At 41.1% G+C, this 17,240-nt stretch overlaps 1 protein-coding gene across 1 annotated transcript in view; it reads right to left on the bottom strand.

Annotated features, from left to right (window-relative positions):
• The window catches only part of REELD1 (reeler domain containing 1), a 298,396-nt gene that overhangs the window by 138,688 nt on the left and 142,468 nt on the right, over nucleotides 1-17,240 (bottom strand). The window contains exon 4 of the mRNA XM_044062235.1: nucleotides 3,500-3,692. Coding sequence (XP_043918170.1) covers nucleotides 3,500-3,692 — 193 coding nt within the window. The remainder of the gene's footprint in view (nucleotides 1-3,499; nucleotides 3,693-17,240) is intronic.

Below are 17,240 nucleotides of genomic sequence, written 5' to 3'. Positions count from 1 at the left end.
CCTGTGCAGCAGGGACACAGGTGGAATCCCAGGGGTGTATTTTTTGCTTCCCATCCAGTTATCAGGGTTGCGTTTAAAAAGGGATAATGAGGTACTCTGCTTGACGTGGAGAGGGAGTCTATTCCACAGATGGGGGAGTCTCTGGGACTCTGGGACACAAATCTGTCCCACCAGCAAGTCCTATTGATGGTACAGACCAGGTGGAGGTTGTGCGTGTGGGTTACTCAAGTGGAGCTTGACTTGCAGATATGCAGCAGTCCCATCAAGGCGGGGTCTGAGATTGCTTTCTATGCCAGACAGAGATCATCTCTGAGGAGTCTGTATGAAACTAAGTAGAGGGACAGGGTTTTTAGCCTATCTGGGTAGGGTAGATGTTTGAGGCCCTGGATTCTCCTGGTGAGGAACCTCTGTGGTCTATCCAGCTGCTGCATGTGCTTTGTGAGGTGCATGCTGAAGGGAAGTTGTACTCCATAATTGGTCTTATAAGGGAAGAATACAGTGATGTTATGTCCTCTTTGTCCATGGATGAGATACCCTTACTTATGAGGTGGGCCATGTAGAAAGCTTTCCGTACAATGGAAGGAACATGGTGGTCAAAAGTCAGGTTGCTATCAACATGAGTGCCCAAATCCCTCACAACTGATTGTGTGCTTAGGACCTTCTTATTAATGTGACAATATGTGGGGACATCACTCTCCCCAAAGGAGATGATGATGCATTTTTTGGCATTCAGCTTGAGGCCATGTTTCTGGCTCCAGTCATTTGTTTGGGTGAGACCCTCTTGGAGGACATCTACATCACTTGGGGAATTGATGACCGCACCCAACATGCAGTCATCTGCAAACTTGGTCAGCCATAGCCTGCTGGTTTTGGCCTGCACCTCAGAGAAGTATATCCTGAATAACAGAGGCCCCAAGACTGATCCCTGGGGTATGCAATTCATTACGGGTCTACAGCTTGAGGTGGCTTCCCCTATTTTGATTAGGTGGGTTCCATCAGTGAGCCAGTTTGCTACCCATCTGGTAACATATGGATTGATGCCTAGTTGAGAGAGTTTATCTATTATGCCTGACTGGGGAATAGTGTCAGACCTCACATAATACACAGTACACTATAATGGAGGTGTAGCAGTCACACCACTTTTACAGGCAAAGTTTAAAAGGTAAATAATACACCTGAGGTTGTGTCTGGATGAAAGGATGATTTAACATATAGGTTGCCACAGGGCTCTTCAACTGATTATGTACGCAACAACATCCAAACTACCAAAAAGTTAGAACTGACCTTTTCAAACGTGGTTCTTGATTGTTTTCACAGAACATTAACCACCAATAAAACACAATGCATTAAAAAGAATTATACAAAATTCAAAAGGTTATTATAGATTTTATATACTGGATCTATCAAATCAATCAGCGATTTACACATTGAAATTGATCAGTTACATCATTGAGTTCACTGAGAAAGCTCAGACTTCCGGGGGTATCAGCACAAAGACCTTCAGGTAACAATTGCATTTGGAAACCTCTTAGAAGCTGCAGGGACTGCCGAAAGTACCGCTTACACTTCTCAACCTCTTTGTGCAAGAATTCTGGAAAAAGCCAAAAATAATGGGGGCAAAATCCCCAAACTAGGGACATATTTTAAATATTGCTTGTATATACTTGCTAGAATAGTATTTTTTTCATTAGCAAGCATCCTCCAAAAGATATTAAATCTGAAACTCAGTTGTTTGTCTTTATTTCATGATTAAAATGCTCAATGATTTGCCAGAAAAAAACACAAATTTTATTACAGACCAAACATTTGAAGCAAAAATCTGGCCATTCTGTGAAATTATATACAGTTGACAGGTATGGTACCTCTACATTACTAAATTATTTCTGGCTTTAGTGTCCCAATATAAACACTGGCCACATTTTTTTTGGACTGTTTAGAAGCTTTTGTTGTTTTAGATATCACACTGCCCTCACCCTTCACTTTTCAAGCATACCTCCTTGCATCATGCTCATTTCCTGCTTCTGCTTGTTCTGTCTCTAGTCTATGACCTCAAATTCTTCTGCCATGCACATGATGCATTATTTCTACTCAAGCAATAGCAGCACCTTATTTATAACTACGGGTCTGTATTACATAATCGAATTTTCAAAAGTTCGACTATCATATGGTCAACACCATATGATCGAACTTTTAAAAGTTCGAAAATCTAATAAAAAAAACTACACAAATAACCAACCTAAACATTTTAAGCAGGGGGCAAGCCCCTCTGAACCCCCCACATGGGGGGCTGTGCCCCCAAACCTCCCACTCTTTAAATATACCAACTCCAAGATTCTACTACAGTGCAGAAAAGGGAAATCTTCCCATTCCGCACTGTACAGAGATCTCCGTTAAAATGTTCAAACTTTCAAAAATTCGATCATATGGTGTCGACCATATGACAGTTGAACTTTTGAAAGTTCCACTATCTAATATAGACCCTATAACTACAATATGCTACTGTAATATGTCTGTATGTTAGCATTTTGTTTGCATTTACAAAGTAGATCCCCAAGTTTACTTCTAATGATTTACTAGTACTTTATATGTGTGCATATTTGGGTTCCCTTCAGAATGTCAAATTTCCAAAACTTCGAATTTCATATGTTCAAGAGCATATGATCGAAGTTTTGAAATCTCGAAATTCTGAACACAGATCTGCATACAGCTAGGAACTGAAGATTTCATTTTTCCTCGCTGTAGTGCGATCTCGGAGTTGGTATATTTAAGTAGTGGGGGGTGCAGGGGGGCTTGCCCCCCTAGAAAAACATTGAGAAACTTCATTTTGTATTTTTTTTTGATTCATTTCACAGTTTTGAGATTTCAAAACTTCGATCATATGGTCTCGACAATATGAAATTCGAAGTTTTGGAAATTCGACATTCTGAAGTGAATTTGTATATATATATATATATATATATATATATATATATATATATATATATATATATATATACATACATACACACACACACACACACACACACACACACACACACACACACACACACACACACACACACACACCAACATCATCTAGCTATATTTAATACACACCCCAGTGCTGTTTTGTCTTGAATCCTAAATCATTAATGATATACTAAATATCATACAGTAGAAGTATCATTTATATAAAGTTCTTCAGCTGTTGAGGCATGTATCTGTTTTCTTCATTGTTATTATACTCCCTGTATATTCTTACATGTACACTGTAGAAATTGTTTTGATTTTAACATACTGCTAGTATATCTTATATGTCTGGAGTTTGTTTCCCAAGGCCTCCACTGTAAATGTTCACCGCCTAGTTAGACTGCTTGATCAAATAAATAAATGAATAAATGAATGAAGAAATAATATGAAACAGGAGGACCATACATTAGCAAAATTTGCTTTATGGCCATATTTTGTTTTCACTCTTCTTCAGGTTACTACATGCACATGCAATCTGCGATATACGTACCTCTCCCCTAAGCTTTGTTTATGTGCTTCATGCGAAGAATAATGTAGTATTAAAGCAGTCAACTCAGGTCTCTTGGTTGCCAGTGTTGTGTGATGGGTATGATACCAGGTGACGATCTGTCTGCTTTCAGTCACTGAGCTGGTCGGTGATTCAGTTAGATTCTCCAGAACTCGAATATTGTCTGTGTTACTTGCTGTTTGAAAAAGAACACACAAGAATTAAAAGGGATCTAGTATCCCAGAACCAGTCTAACAATGAATTAAAATGTAGTCCTGCTTACTAATCCGGACAAAGATATCTGTTATGTTTTGGAGTTATAAATAAAAATAGCCATATATGTCAGAAGATTCTCAATGAGTCTTATTTTGATAATGCGTGGGGACTGTCTGCTTATAAGGTTATTTTTAAAGCACTGGATTTAACCTGTTGCTCACAGTTGCATTTGTGCCATCCTCCATGTAGTAAGTGAATTTTCTTGAGAACACCTGTTTGGGGTTCATGAATGTGGCCAGTATGTTTGGTACAGGGCTGTATGATGACTTACATGCTCAGCATTTATAATGCTTAGCCCAGCATGAATATTAAAAGGGATAAAGGTGCTAAGAGTTGTGACTTAATAAGCATACTAGTGCCACACTTACTCCATTATTTCACTGTACTGAAGTGGCGAGTCAAGTCTAACACATCGTGACACTTCAACAGCAGCTCTTAGGCATAACATTATGCATACCACGTTCATGCTGTCAAGTTATTGCAGTACATCGACAGTATAGGTTCATAGGTTCATAGGTAGGTACTAGGCATTTATAAGCCTAGCCAGAATGTGTTGGCTTTCGCCGCCCCCTTAGATTAGTTCCCTGTGCCTCTGTCCAGCAGAGCCACTGAAGTGATCCCTGGGGTAAACTTTCTGTTTGCCATCCACTCGTCAAGGTTTCTCTTGAAGAGTGTTAGTTAGGACCTCTGCTAATGTAGATTTGAATCTTGTTCCAAAGCATGGGAAGTCTCTGGGACAGGAATCTATCCCTCAAGCACATCCTATGTATTGTTGTGGTGAGGTTTAGATCCCTAGAGCTTGTGGCTCGAGGGGATAAGCTTTTCTTTAGATGGAGCATGTCCATCAGTTCTGGGTTGGACATGGCCTTGTGTGTCAGGCAGAGATCACCTGAGTAGGCGGTATGCAACCAAGTACAGCTGGAGTTTCTTCAGTCAAGCTGCATAGGGCATCTGTTTGAGGCCAGTGATCCTCTTGGTGAGGTACTTCTGTGGTGTTTCCAGCTGTTGCAGGTGTCTTGTAAGTTACATCCCAAATGGGGCGTTGTACTCTATGATGGGTCTGATGAGCGATGAGTAGAGGGGCACAATGACCTCTTTTGATCAGGATGCAAACCCTTTTGTGATAAGGTGGGCCACGTAGAAGGATTTTCTAACCACTTTGGCAATGTGATTATCAAAGGAGAGATTACTATCTACTTGTGTCCCGAGATCCCTTATTACGTCTTCCGTATTTAGGGGACTATCACCTATGTGGTAGTTTGTGGTTACTTTGTTTTTTCCAAAGGGGATGACTATGCACTTTTTGGCATTTAGCTTGAGGCCATGATTTTGACACCAGGTATCCATCTCAGTGAGACCCTTTTGGAGGGTGTCTGTGTCAGCTGGAGAGTCAGTTATAGCCCCTTGTTTGCAGTCGTCTGTGAACTTGGTTAGCCATAGCCCTCCTGTGCTTGCCTGTACCTCTGACAAGTATATGCCAAACAGGAGGGGTCCTAGCACTGAGCCCTGGGGAACGCCACTTGTAACCGGTTTAGAGTCAGACCTAGCTCCCGCAACTCTTACCATGTAGGTTCTGTCCATGAGCCAGTTGGCAACCCATCTTGTGATATAGGGGCTTATGTTCAGGCTGGTGAGCTTGTCTATAATACCAGAATGGGGAATGGTGTCAAAGGCCTTTGCGAGGTCTAGGTAGGCTGTGTGTACACCTTTCCCTCACCTATAGCCTTGGTAACTGTCTCAAAGAAGTCCATCAGGTTTAGGAGGCATGATCTTCCCTTAACAAAGCCGAACTGGGTAGGGTCCAGTGTTTGGAGGTTCCCAATGTCTCTGTTAATGAGTTCCATGATGATGCGCTCCATATTCTTGCAGACCAAGCTAGTCAGGCTTATAGGGTGATAGTTCCTGGGGTCTGTTGTGGCTTCAACTTTGTAGAGCGGAATAACCATTGCTGTGCACCACTCTATGGGTACGTAACCTCTGGAGAGGCTGAGTTTGAACAGTGTGTTTAGGTGAGGGGTTAGTTCTTATTTGAGCTCATGTAGGACGCAGCCTGGGACACCGTATGGTCCCATTGATGCTGTGTTTTTGGCTTTTGAGAGGGCTGTTTTAACCTGAGTGCCTGTGATTTCAGGGGCTCTACATTCTTCTGGTATGGTTATGGGCCCTTTTGGGGGTGAGAAGGGGGTGAAGTTTGCGCTGAACCTGTCTGCCAGGATGTTGGCAATATCGGTTGGTTCAATGTATTTTGTACAATTCTGCACTAACTCCGAGCAGATCTGAGCATTGCCACTTAGATTCTTGACATAGCTAAATAATGCCTTGTGGTTGTCTTTGGAGCCCTTGACAATTTTTCTTTCGAAAATCTCCTTGGATGATTTTATGAGGGATCATAGTTTCTTGCTGATACTGATCAGGGATGTCTTCCCTTCTTGGGATTTTACTCTTTTCTGTACTAGTTTCTTCCTTCTATTGTAAAGCTTGTTTATGGCAGGGGTCCACCAGACTGGTTTTCCTTTCTTGGAGGAGTGAGTCTTGGCTTTGCTTGGGATAGCACGATCCATGCATTCTTGTAGATGATGCCCGTAGAATGCATTAGTAAAGGATTTTGCAGCTTGGACAACATTATCTTTTAGCATAGGGGCTTTGAAATTTTCCACCTTGGTCTTAAGTAACGTGAAGTTTGCTTTTGAAAAGTTTTTCACAGTGGTTTCCTTGACCGGGGGTGAGGGTGGAATGTGGATATCCAAAGTGATTTGTTTATGGTCAGATCTAATCAGCAAGGGGTTGACCTCCTGTGTGGAGCACTGGTCGCCCATGTTGGTTATGACCAGGTCCAATATGTTGCAACCTCTGGTGGGAGTGTTGACCAGTTGATCCAGGGTGTTTGACTTTATAAATTCTAGGAAATGTTGGGCAAGGGAGTTAGTACTTGAGTAGTTCTCCCAGTTAATGTTTGGGTAATTGAAATCACCCAATATTAGGGTGTTGGGTAGGACCTTTATATTTTCCAGTGTTTCCAGAAATGCAGAATGGGGGTCCTGGGACATGGTGGGTGATCTGTAGCAAGTTAAAATTTGAATTGCAGTTTTGCCCGTTGTTAGTTGCACATGGATGATCTCTGAAGCATCGTGCTGTGCCACTAACCTGGGGGTGTGGGTATCTTTGATGAATATGGATATGCCCCCGCCTTTTGTATTTCGGTCCGGGTTCTGTGACAAGAATGAATGGTATGAGTTGTAGCTTGGTAGTGCTGGGGTGCTCTCTGGAGCCTTAAACCAGGTTTCTGTTACTGCACATATATTGATTTTCTCCATACTGAGGAGTGCCTCGAGTGCATGCATTTTGAGGTTCAGACTTCTGGCACTGAGTAGCATTACCCTCAGATTTTTGTTACTTGTGCTATTTATGATGGTGGGTTTGTCTTTTGTGCCTTGCCTAAAAAAGGCACTATGGGGGTGGCAAGAGCCTTGGCCAGTATTCGAAAGCCTAAGGGTGACAAGTGCAAGCCATTTCTAGTGAAGCAGAGTGGCTGTCGAGCATGTCATCCCAGGCGGACAGACACTGGATCCCCTTTGAATGACACCAGAAACTTAGCCAATTGTTGAAATTGATATTTTTTTCTTTATACTGTGGTATCATTCTTGGTGACGGCAGGATGCTACTCAGGGTCAGGGTCATACCAGCCTGGGCTACAAGATCAGAGATCTCTTCCATGTCTCTTTTCATGTAGTCTAGGGAGGTACGGCTCAGGTCATTCACACCAACATGGACAATGAGAGAGTCATATTTGTACTTGTTCTGGAGTGACCTGAGTGCTTGTGTTATGTGGCGGATCCTGGCACCTAACAGCCAGCTAACAATAATCTTCTCCTCATTCATTAGTGTGCCTGACTATATAGTAACCTATTACTAGTACATTGGGTATGTTATTTTGCCTTAAGGGCTGTGACTGCATGGCACACTGGTTTTGTGAAGTATGTGTTTCATGATTTGTGTTGGGGGGGGGTGGAGGTTGCTTGGATGTTTGCTTTGGAGGTCTCTGTTGGTTTTGCAGATTTTTATTTAGAGCCTCCGAGTATGTTTTCATGTATTTATGTGGGTTTTTTTGTCGGTGCTGGTTTAATGGGTCTGTGTGAGACTAGTGGTGTGATGCAAGTATATCCCTTCTCCATTTGACTGTCTGATCCAGCCTTGGGTTGAGAGAGCTTAGCCTCCAATTTGGCTGTATAATTGCATCTCTCACATGTATTAGTATTTGGTGGTAGGAGGAGAGGGTTGTCTGTGTACATGAGGCAGTTGTAACATTGCCTTAAAATGCCCATATTCACCAGTTGGACTGAAGAGTACACCTAAAACTGCCCTTTGGACATGCCTGGATAGGTACAGTGAACTGTTTTACTGAATGGCTGGTAAGGTTGAATAGAGAACCTTGTCCTTCTGTACAGTACAGGAGGGTCTAGAGCTAGGGTTTATAAGTGTTTGCTATGAGTTTTGAGCAAGTGCCGGGCTGAGAAATGAATGGCTTGAGTGCTTAAGTTGAAAGTTTGTCTAGTTCCAAGGGAAAAATTGAAGAGGAGACTTTGTGGAGCTGGGAATAGTTATACCCTAGCTAACCGGCGCTGCCTGGTGTGCAAAAACTGGGCAAATGCGGTATTTATAGCAGGGAAATGAAAGAGATAGAAATTAGCCCAAAATGGCCAATAAAGTACTAATTTCTGGGCTGAAACCACTCCTCCAGGGACAGATAGGCTGCTCAAAGAAAAACTTCCTTCTATCCAAGTAAGGTATGGGCAAACACAGAGATTTGTAACACAGCCCTGAATTCAGCACTTAACCTGAAAACTGGAATATACTAGCTTAGAAAGGTGGGAAACAAGTATATTTTTTTTGTTTTTTTCAGAAAATAAAGCAGTCACAATAAAAAAAAAAACACTTTAAATGCACCGAAAAGGATACTTATTGTTATATATCTCAGATCAGAGTTGTAGTCAATGCCCCTAGTAATAAAGTAGGAAGAAACACAAATACAGTAAAAGCAAATGAATAAAGTGAACATTTTAAATATATATATATATATATATATATATATATATATATATATATATATATATATATATATCAAACAATAGAAAGCAAACAAACTGATTTAAACAAGTTACCCAATTAACCAGAAAAAAGCTCAAAACTGAGCCCTGCTCCAGCAGTCTTCAATCAGACAAGTTCTAACTGCACACTCCTGCTGCTAGGGTGCAGGGGAACCTTCTCCAAAAAAAAGATGGCCTGGATCAGTGCTCAAGTTATACAAACACAGCTAGATTCAGCAGGCCTGAATCTGGTCTATGCTACAGCAACAAGGTCCACCAATTTCAGAAACAGTTTAAATAAGCAGGCACAATAAGCCTGTGACCAGAAATTCCCAGCACAGAAGGGCAGAATCCAGCCTCCCACAAGAGTGCAGACCACACCTTCTTAATGTAAAAAAACTGGCCCAAAGCCCAAGTGCTTAAACCAGAACTAATACACTTTAGAATAACAGACACTAAGTCTTCAATCAGCAACTCCCAACTCAGAAGGATGTAAGCTTCATGTCCTGCCACAACAGTGCAGACCACAAACCTTCCTAACGTGAAACAACTGGTCTGAAGCCCAAGTGCGTAATCCAAAGGCTTAGAATAACAGTTACAATTTAATTGGCTACTAACAAGCAATAATAAATGCAGCAAAATAAATGCTATTAAGTACTTTTAAGGACAGGCAGCAAGAGCAAAATAAGTAATAAAGTAGGAAGAAACACAAACACAGTAAAAGCAGATGAATAAAGTGCAAAATTATTTTTTTTCTTCTCTCTGTATTAGGTAGAATGAACTAAAGACACTAGACTGAATGCAGTTACAGGCACTGCTGCAAAAAGGAAAAGCAGACATGGAGAAAGCACATTAAGGTATAGCTGGCTTCCTTCCTTAAAGTGCAATGCATGCACTAAGGATTGCATGCCCCAGAGAACACTGGGGGGGATGCTGTCTACCATACACTACATAGCAGTTTACCATAACACTGTAAAGTACATCCAGCTCTGGCATAACACAGCCCCTCATATTCAGAATGAGGACTAGGTGGGCTCAGCACAGAGGTTTGCTCAGTTGTATTCTTCTGTAAATTGTTGTATAGTGCAAAACAGTGAAGTCCCTTACAAGGTATTCCTGATTATCTGACAGTCATAAATCTCACTGTTGCACCACGGACTGTAGTGGGTAGTGTAAAATGATGCAAGGAGCTTGTGGTGATTTGTGCTATACAGTAGTTCTTTAAGACTCCTACCTTCTACCTGCTGTGCTTAGGCATTTATCACCTTTTTGTTTTATTTTTCCCCTTACATTGGTTGTTAGAACATTTATGCTGCCACACTTTGGATCACATCTCCATATTTTATTTCTTCTTTTATTCCAAGTGTGGCAGCCTTTTTATCCCCGTTATAATCATAGCATCCCATGATAAGGCATGTCCTTCTCAGGACATGTCCAGTGTGTCTCACAAAGAGAAATGCAGAGCACCATTCACTTCCCTACTACCTAAATCATTGTCTCCAGTTTATATGAATCTGATATGCTACTCCCCAAACATGATTTCAGCTTTTCCCAGTTTATTTCTTATTCTCCTGATTATCTGGTCAGTTATGTTAGGCTGGATATTAATTCACTACAGAACTTCCATGTTTTTCAATACTTTCAGTATCCAGGGTCTCAGTAAGGTAATCAGCATCAGTTGACAGAGTTCATTAAGTTTCATCTCTGAATTGTTTTCATTTATGTTTATTCCTTTTTCAGAATGTCTCTCCTCAGTACTGAAGTTATATTCTTTGGTGGACATGTCTACCATGGTAAATGATACATTTTTCACTCCTACCTTGGTACCTTCCCTACCATATTAAAAAAAAACCTGTCATGCATTAAAGAAAGCAAATCAGCTGACTGAAAGTGCCTTTTACTATTGTAAAACTGAAAACCTTTCACGTTATATTGGTTCCTCTTCAAGTCACATAAAAATTCAAAAGAAATACAGTATACAATATTTGAATAATCTCATAGAATGATTAATCACTATGACAGGCCTGGTCCAAATAGATTTCAGCTATACTTTCTTGTTGTCTTCAGCCTCAATACAGATTTAAAGAGCTTAAATTATGCATTCTTTCAGCTCACAGTATTACATGAAACTTTCTTTCAGCTTTAAGTAAAACATTTAAATACCTGCCACCCAAAATGCTTATAATACATCTGAGCATCTGAAACTTGTACCTGTATGCAAAACTGGATGCAGGTCTTGTATTTATTTTATTGATTATTTGTTTTCTGGGGTTGAACACTGATCATAGTTGGGTCAGTCCCAGTTACATGCAGATCAATAACATCAGAGATGTTCATTAAAAAATAATTAGCGATCCAAGGCATCAAAAACACTGTGAATGCAAATGTTATTATGTACATATTTACAACAAGCAGAGTAAAACAGAGGACAGTGGAGAAACAGAGGTAGCAAAAGTCTGAAGTGAATGGATTCACGAAGAGGTAAACAAAGGTAATAGATCTCTGTAATGCAGAAAAGATCTGTGTATATATTTACAAAATGCAGAATCTTACAAGCAAGAATGAAAAACCGTTGCAATGGAACATTTTACGATATCTCTCAGTGATAACCAGTGTCAAAGTATTTGAAAACATTTAGCACCATAATGGACAGGATTCAGAGATAGTCTCAAAGCTACACTAGCCACACTGAATGAGGATTATGGCTGAGACATACAGTATGGAGTTAATGTGTTTCAGAGATGTACACTATTTTCACATCTCTCAAAAAAACATACATGCAGCTGGGTCATTCCATTCACTGAATGTAAACTGTGACCCCCCCCCCATCTGTATTTGTGGCTCAAATGTATAAATTTATGCACAGGCTTTGATCAGCATGACCCTGTGCAGCACAGGAGTATACTAGTATCCATGCACCATGGAGTACAGGTGTATATCAGTATACATGCACCACGCAGCATAGGAGTATGCCAGTATCCAGGCACCATGTGGCCCAGCAGTATGTCACTATCTATGCACTGTGCAATACAGGAGTATGGCAATATCTATGCACAGTGCAGCACAGAAGTATGCCAGTATCCACACACCATGCAGCACAGGGGTATGGCAACATCCATCCAGCATGCAGCAGAGGAGTATGCCAGTATCCATCCAGCATGCAGCACAGGAGTATGCCAGTATCCATCCAGCATGCAGCACAGGAGTATGTCAGTATCTAAGCACCATGCAGCACAGAAGTATGCCACTATCCATGCACTGTGCAGCACAGGAGTATGCTAGTATACATGCACTGTACAGCACAGGAGTATGCCAGTATCCATGCACCATACAGCATATGAGTATGCTAGTATACATGCACCATTCAGCATAGGAGTATGCCAGTATCCATGCACTGTGCAGCAAAGAAGTATGCCAGTATCCATGCAATCTGCAGCATAGGAGTATGCCGATATATGTGCACCATGCAGCACAGCAAGATGCCAGTATTCATGCACCATGTAGCTCAGGAGTATGCCAGTATCTGTGCACTGTACAGCACATTAGTACGACTGTATCCATGCACCATGTATCACAAGAGTATGCCAGTATTCATGCACAGTGCAGCACAGGAGTATGCCAGCATCCATGCAACATACAGCATAGGAGTATGCCAGTATCCATGCACTGTGCAGCACAGGAGTATGGTAGTATCACTACATAGTACAACACAGGTGTATGCTAGTATCCATGCACCATTCAGCATAAGAGTATGCCAGTATTCATGCACTGTGTAGCTCAGGAGTACACCAGTATCTGTGCACTCTGCAACATAACAGTATGATTGTATTCATGCACTGTGCAGTACAGGAGTATGTTAATATCCATACATTATGCAGCACATGAGTTATCTATGCACTGTGCAGCACAGGAATAGGTTAGTATCCATGCACCATACATCCACGCAGTATGCCACTATATATGCACTGTGCAGTACAGGAGTATGCCAATATCCATGCAGTGTGCAGCACAGGAGTATGCCAGTATCTGTGCACCATGCAGCACAGGCGTATGTTAGTATCCATGCACCATGCAGCACAGGAGTACGTCAGCATCCATGGACCATGCAACCCAGCAGTATGGAACTATCTATGCACTGTGCAGTATAGAAGTGTGCCACTATACATGTGCAGTACAGAGCATAGGAGAATGCCAGGATCTATGCACTATGCAGTATAGACAAATGCCAGTGTCCATGCACTGTGCAGCACAGGAGTATGCCAGTATCTTTGCACTGTGCAGCACAGGAGTATGCCAGTATCTGTACGCTGTGTAGCACATATGTATTAAACTTCCCTACATTACATTTATTACATAGCTGTTTTAAACTGTTGTCCTGAAGAATAATTGAAGCCCTTTTTATAAATCATTCATCAAACACTAGCAAATTCAGTAGATATTTGAGCTATAGATGGAGAACAGGGGGAGGAGCCCAATTTTCTTTTATAAAAAAAAAAAAAAAAGAAAAATGGGCAATGCCATTCACAGAATGGCTGCCTGCTTTGGCTGTGGGCACAAACAAAAGTCACAGAGCAGAGGGACTGGCAGGAGCAGGATGCCCCAATGCACCTTATATATCAGGCATACTGCTGTTGCCCAGCAGCAGTCTGAAACCTGCTAGTGTGACTTGTGACACATTGAAAAAATGAACCATGATTCAGATCTAAAAACTCAGTGAATTGTCAAACATACTGTTACATCTTTTAAGCCTTTATGAATAGGATTTTCACTCTGTACACCCTTTGACATGGAGTGCTGCATTCCCATACCTCTCAACCTCTGAGAATTAAAAATCATAGCACTGCCCTTTCAAATTCATAGCAAAGTGTCACAAAGAGAGTGTTTTCTTATTTTCTTATTTTTTTACAATAGAAAGTCTTTATGCACTAGGCTCTACATGGTTAGTGGTAGGGAGTCTTTGTACCCATAAACAGACCTGACTTTATGAGGAACATCAATAAAACTAGGAGGAGCAGGGCTAAATCTGAGTGCCCAAATCATAGGGCTGTGTGCAAATCATTGCAGTTAAGAGCTATGCCCATATCCCTTTTACTTATATTCATTAACACTGAGATTGACGTAGCTCACAGAAATGGAATCGTCTGAAATGCTGCAGTCATGGGTTTGATATATATGCCTCCGCATTTACACTTTTAGTTATGCATTTTCAGTAGTCACAATTACAGTCCTCACACTTACAACAGGCACCCTGCAGGGTTATCTTAGGAAACCATGGGAATCTAGAGTGGTAGATGTTATCAAGGGTCTACTAATTAAAGGCCAGAGAATTAGATGTGATGAGGGATATTCATCTGAGATGTACAGAATACTTGTACCCTTCTTTCCTATAACTTAACACCTTTGAAGGGAAGAGGCTGCCACCAATTTATTCTATCCTGTGCTTCTACTAACTATATATGATCAGTAAGATGTGGATGTGCCACATAGAGGATGAGGCCACTAAAGCACACAAAGACACACTAGGAAAAAGAGGTGTGTCTAGGTAAGCAATAGAACTATCTCCTGCTGTGGGTATCTGTGGGGAGGAAGTGGGAGCAGAGACCATGATCAAGATGACCAGATGGCTAGATTGTGTTAATGTTTGGGCTCCAGTGCTGCAAACTGTGGCTACAGGTGACCACCTGGCCAATGCCAAGAAAAGAATGAAACTCCTAATGGAGAGGGAATTGAGTAGTATTAGGACTGATCTCAAGCACAAAGTTACTTAAATCAGAGAAGTGGCTAGAGTACTAATGGAGAAGCAGATGATGGTTAGGCTCTGAGCAATGATGGACATAGAAAATACATATGGAATGAAGAGAATTGCCCAAAGGAGCAAGGAGCTGAATGAGAGAGCTGACAGTACAAAACCGCTTATATAACAAGATGGGTCACATGAGGGCTCTACTTGAAATGGAAACACGTAAGGCAAAATCACCAAGCATGAAGGTACAAGATGAAAATCACCAAATGCAAGGTGAGTGAACACTGTGGGAGAATTCAAGGCAAAATCGGCAAGTAACCTGTACTGACATTTTTGGTGATGTGAATGTCCCCACACTTCTGTTTGACATACTACTTCAAGGAGACAATGACTGCTGCATCAAAGGTGGATCTGTGAATGTAACTTCGAACACCTACATGCCAGATGAGTACCTGGTACTTCATCTGAATGTAGTCTAAAAGAGAAAAGTTGTCAAGACAGAAAGGATCAAAAGCACTGCTGAACAGCTACTGAAGGTCTGCACTGAAAAGTTTAACAGTCTCAATAAATATTTGTCTTTTTTACTGATGTGCTGTTCTCTGTACTGGCACCAAAGATGTCATAGGAGGGAACACAATCAAGCACTGGTGTAAGGGATCTAGGTGGTCTTGTTGATAATTCCTTATCATTTGACCATCATATCTGTTAGCAGTTTGGAAATCCTTCTCTGTGGCTCATCTAACTTACAAAGATATCTCTTGTAAATTTAAACAAGTCTTAATTCCCCTTTACTCATATCTCACCACGCACATTATTAAATATAGCAACTCTTTTGGCATGTATTTGACTAAACATATCACTCAGCTTGACAAGCTTCAGAAATTCCTAGCTAAAAAAGGTCTGTGGCCTCAAATATCTTAGTTATTAGGATGGTGTGGCAGCCCTGACTCTCTCTCCCGCTCTCTTTCTCTGCATTCAGTCTCTTATAGACTCCTCCACTGGTATTTGTGTATAACTTTCCAAACTATGAAAGATTCAGCCCTGTTTGACCTCCTTCCTTCATAGAAAAAAATGGTTTCTCAAATACTCAGTTAAAGGAACCAGACATTCAGGCACAATTAAGACATTTTGGTGTGATGGAGTCATATCCCAATACATTTCCCACCTGTAGAACAAACTTCCATTACATGTCAAGCAGCAAACTTGTGGCCGTCAAGGTAAAATTAGATAATCACACAAGCACCCATAAAATTCATAGTTCATAGTTTAGTACTAAGCTAACTGCCCTTCCGAGCCATTTTAAGCCTAGCCAATTATCCCTTGTGAGACTCAAACCCTGCACCTTGTGTTTGTAAGGCAAACACCTTAGCCATTAAGCCACCCTCCCAACCCATTCTCGTTGAGTCTAGCCTGTGTTGTCCTCCTTCAGGCTGGAGGTAACTGTTGAATATGCTTTATCACTAGGCCTATAACAAGATGGGTCTTGACTGATTGCCTAGTACTAATCTATGAATCTAATTTATTGTTAAGATATGAGTGTGTCAGTATGGTTTGTGATGTAAAATGCTTGCAACTAAGATTGTGTCGGTGGGGTTCATTTTCATTTAAATAAATGTAGGATTGCTTATGTCGTAAGTGATGGTTTAATAAAGATGTTTCCTGTTAAAAAATATATATATGATGTATATAAGATGATGTTGAAAACCACAGCTTTCAAGCATTATGACATATTAGGAAAGGTAGACAGTATATGTTTAACGGGGAGAAATGCTTGTAAATAGGACAGACTTTGATTGTTTAAAAATGTTCCTCAGTGCAGCTAGAGAAGGAGGGAGTGAAGTAATTGTGTTGTTTTATAGCTATATAGCATGGCAAATTGATGCTGGTTGTAGATGAAGTTAGTACCTTGAAGAGAAAGGAGAGAGACTAGGATGCACCTCAGAAGAAACATGTTATTTGCTCTAAGGAGGCAAGGACTGTATTATAATAAGGGAAACTTGTAAAGGACATCTTGATAGGGATATGATTAGAAGAAGCACTTTTATAAGCAAGCCTCTAGATTAGACATTTAAGTATGCTCTGTGGTTTGTTAGTTAGACAATCACTGATTCGTTTGCAGTAATGGAAGGAGTAGGGGAAGGCAAACGTTGCTTCTGTTATCTAGTAATTTTAAATAAGTATGATGTTTGCTTGTGGCCAGTAGTTGTATAAGGCATGAACTAATTTAAGGGGGCTGAAAATATGAATATCAAGAAAGTGTCATGGCTGAACTGATGACTGGAAGGGTGAAGTTTGCATGACATGGTATTGATGTTGAGGGGTGGGGGAAATGGGTAGCTGGGGCTTCTCGTGTAGTTCTGTAGTAGAGATATGATAGTGAGAAAGGTATGGAGGAAGCATGCAGAGCAGGGCAGGCAAAAGGCTGAGGAGGGCTGGGAAAATGGGGTGGTACAACAGCTGGGCTAAATAAGGGTAATCACACTTTTGCATGCATGAGAGAAACTAAGAGAGGCTGAGGAATTAGGGGAGGTATGACAGGCAGTAGATGGCTTGAGGAGAAGAAGGAAGAGGCAGTGGAGTTGCTTGTAAGTGAAGAGTGCTAGGACTGCAGAGAACCTTCAAAAAAGGCTGTTGTAGAGAT

Source organism: Protopterus annectens, chromosome 2.part1 (genome assembly GCF_019279795.1).
Source record: "Protopterus annectens isolate FY-2018-M chromosome 2.part1, PAN1.0, whole genome shotgun sequence".
NCBI lineage: Eukaryota > Metazoa > Chordata > Ceratodontiformes > Protopteridae > Protopterus > Protopterus annectens.
Note: the sequence above shows the minus strand (reverse complement) of the source record. Positions and strands in the feature narration are given on the sequence as shown.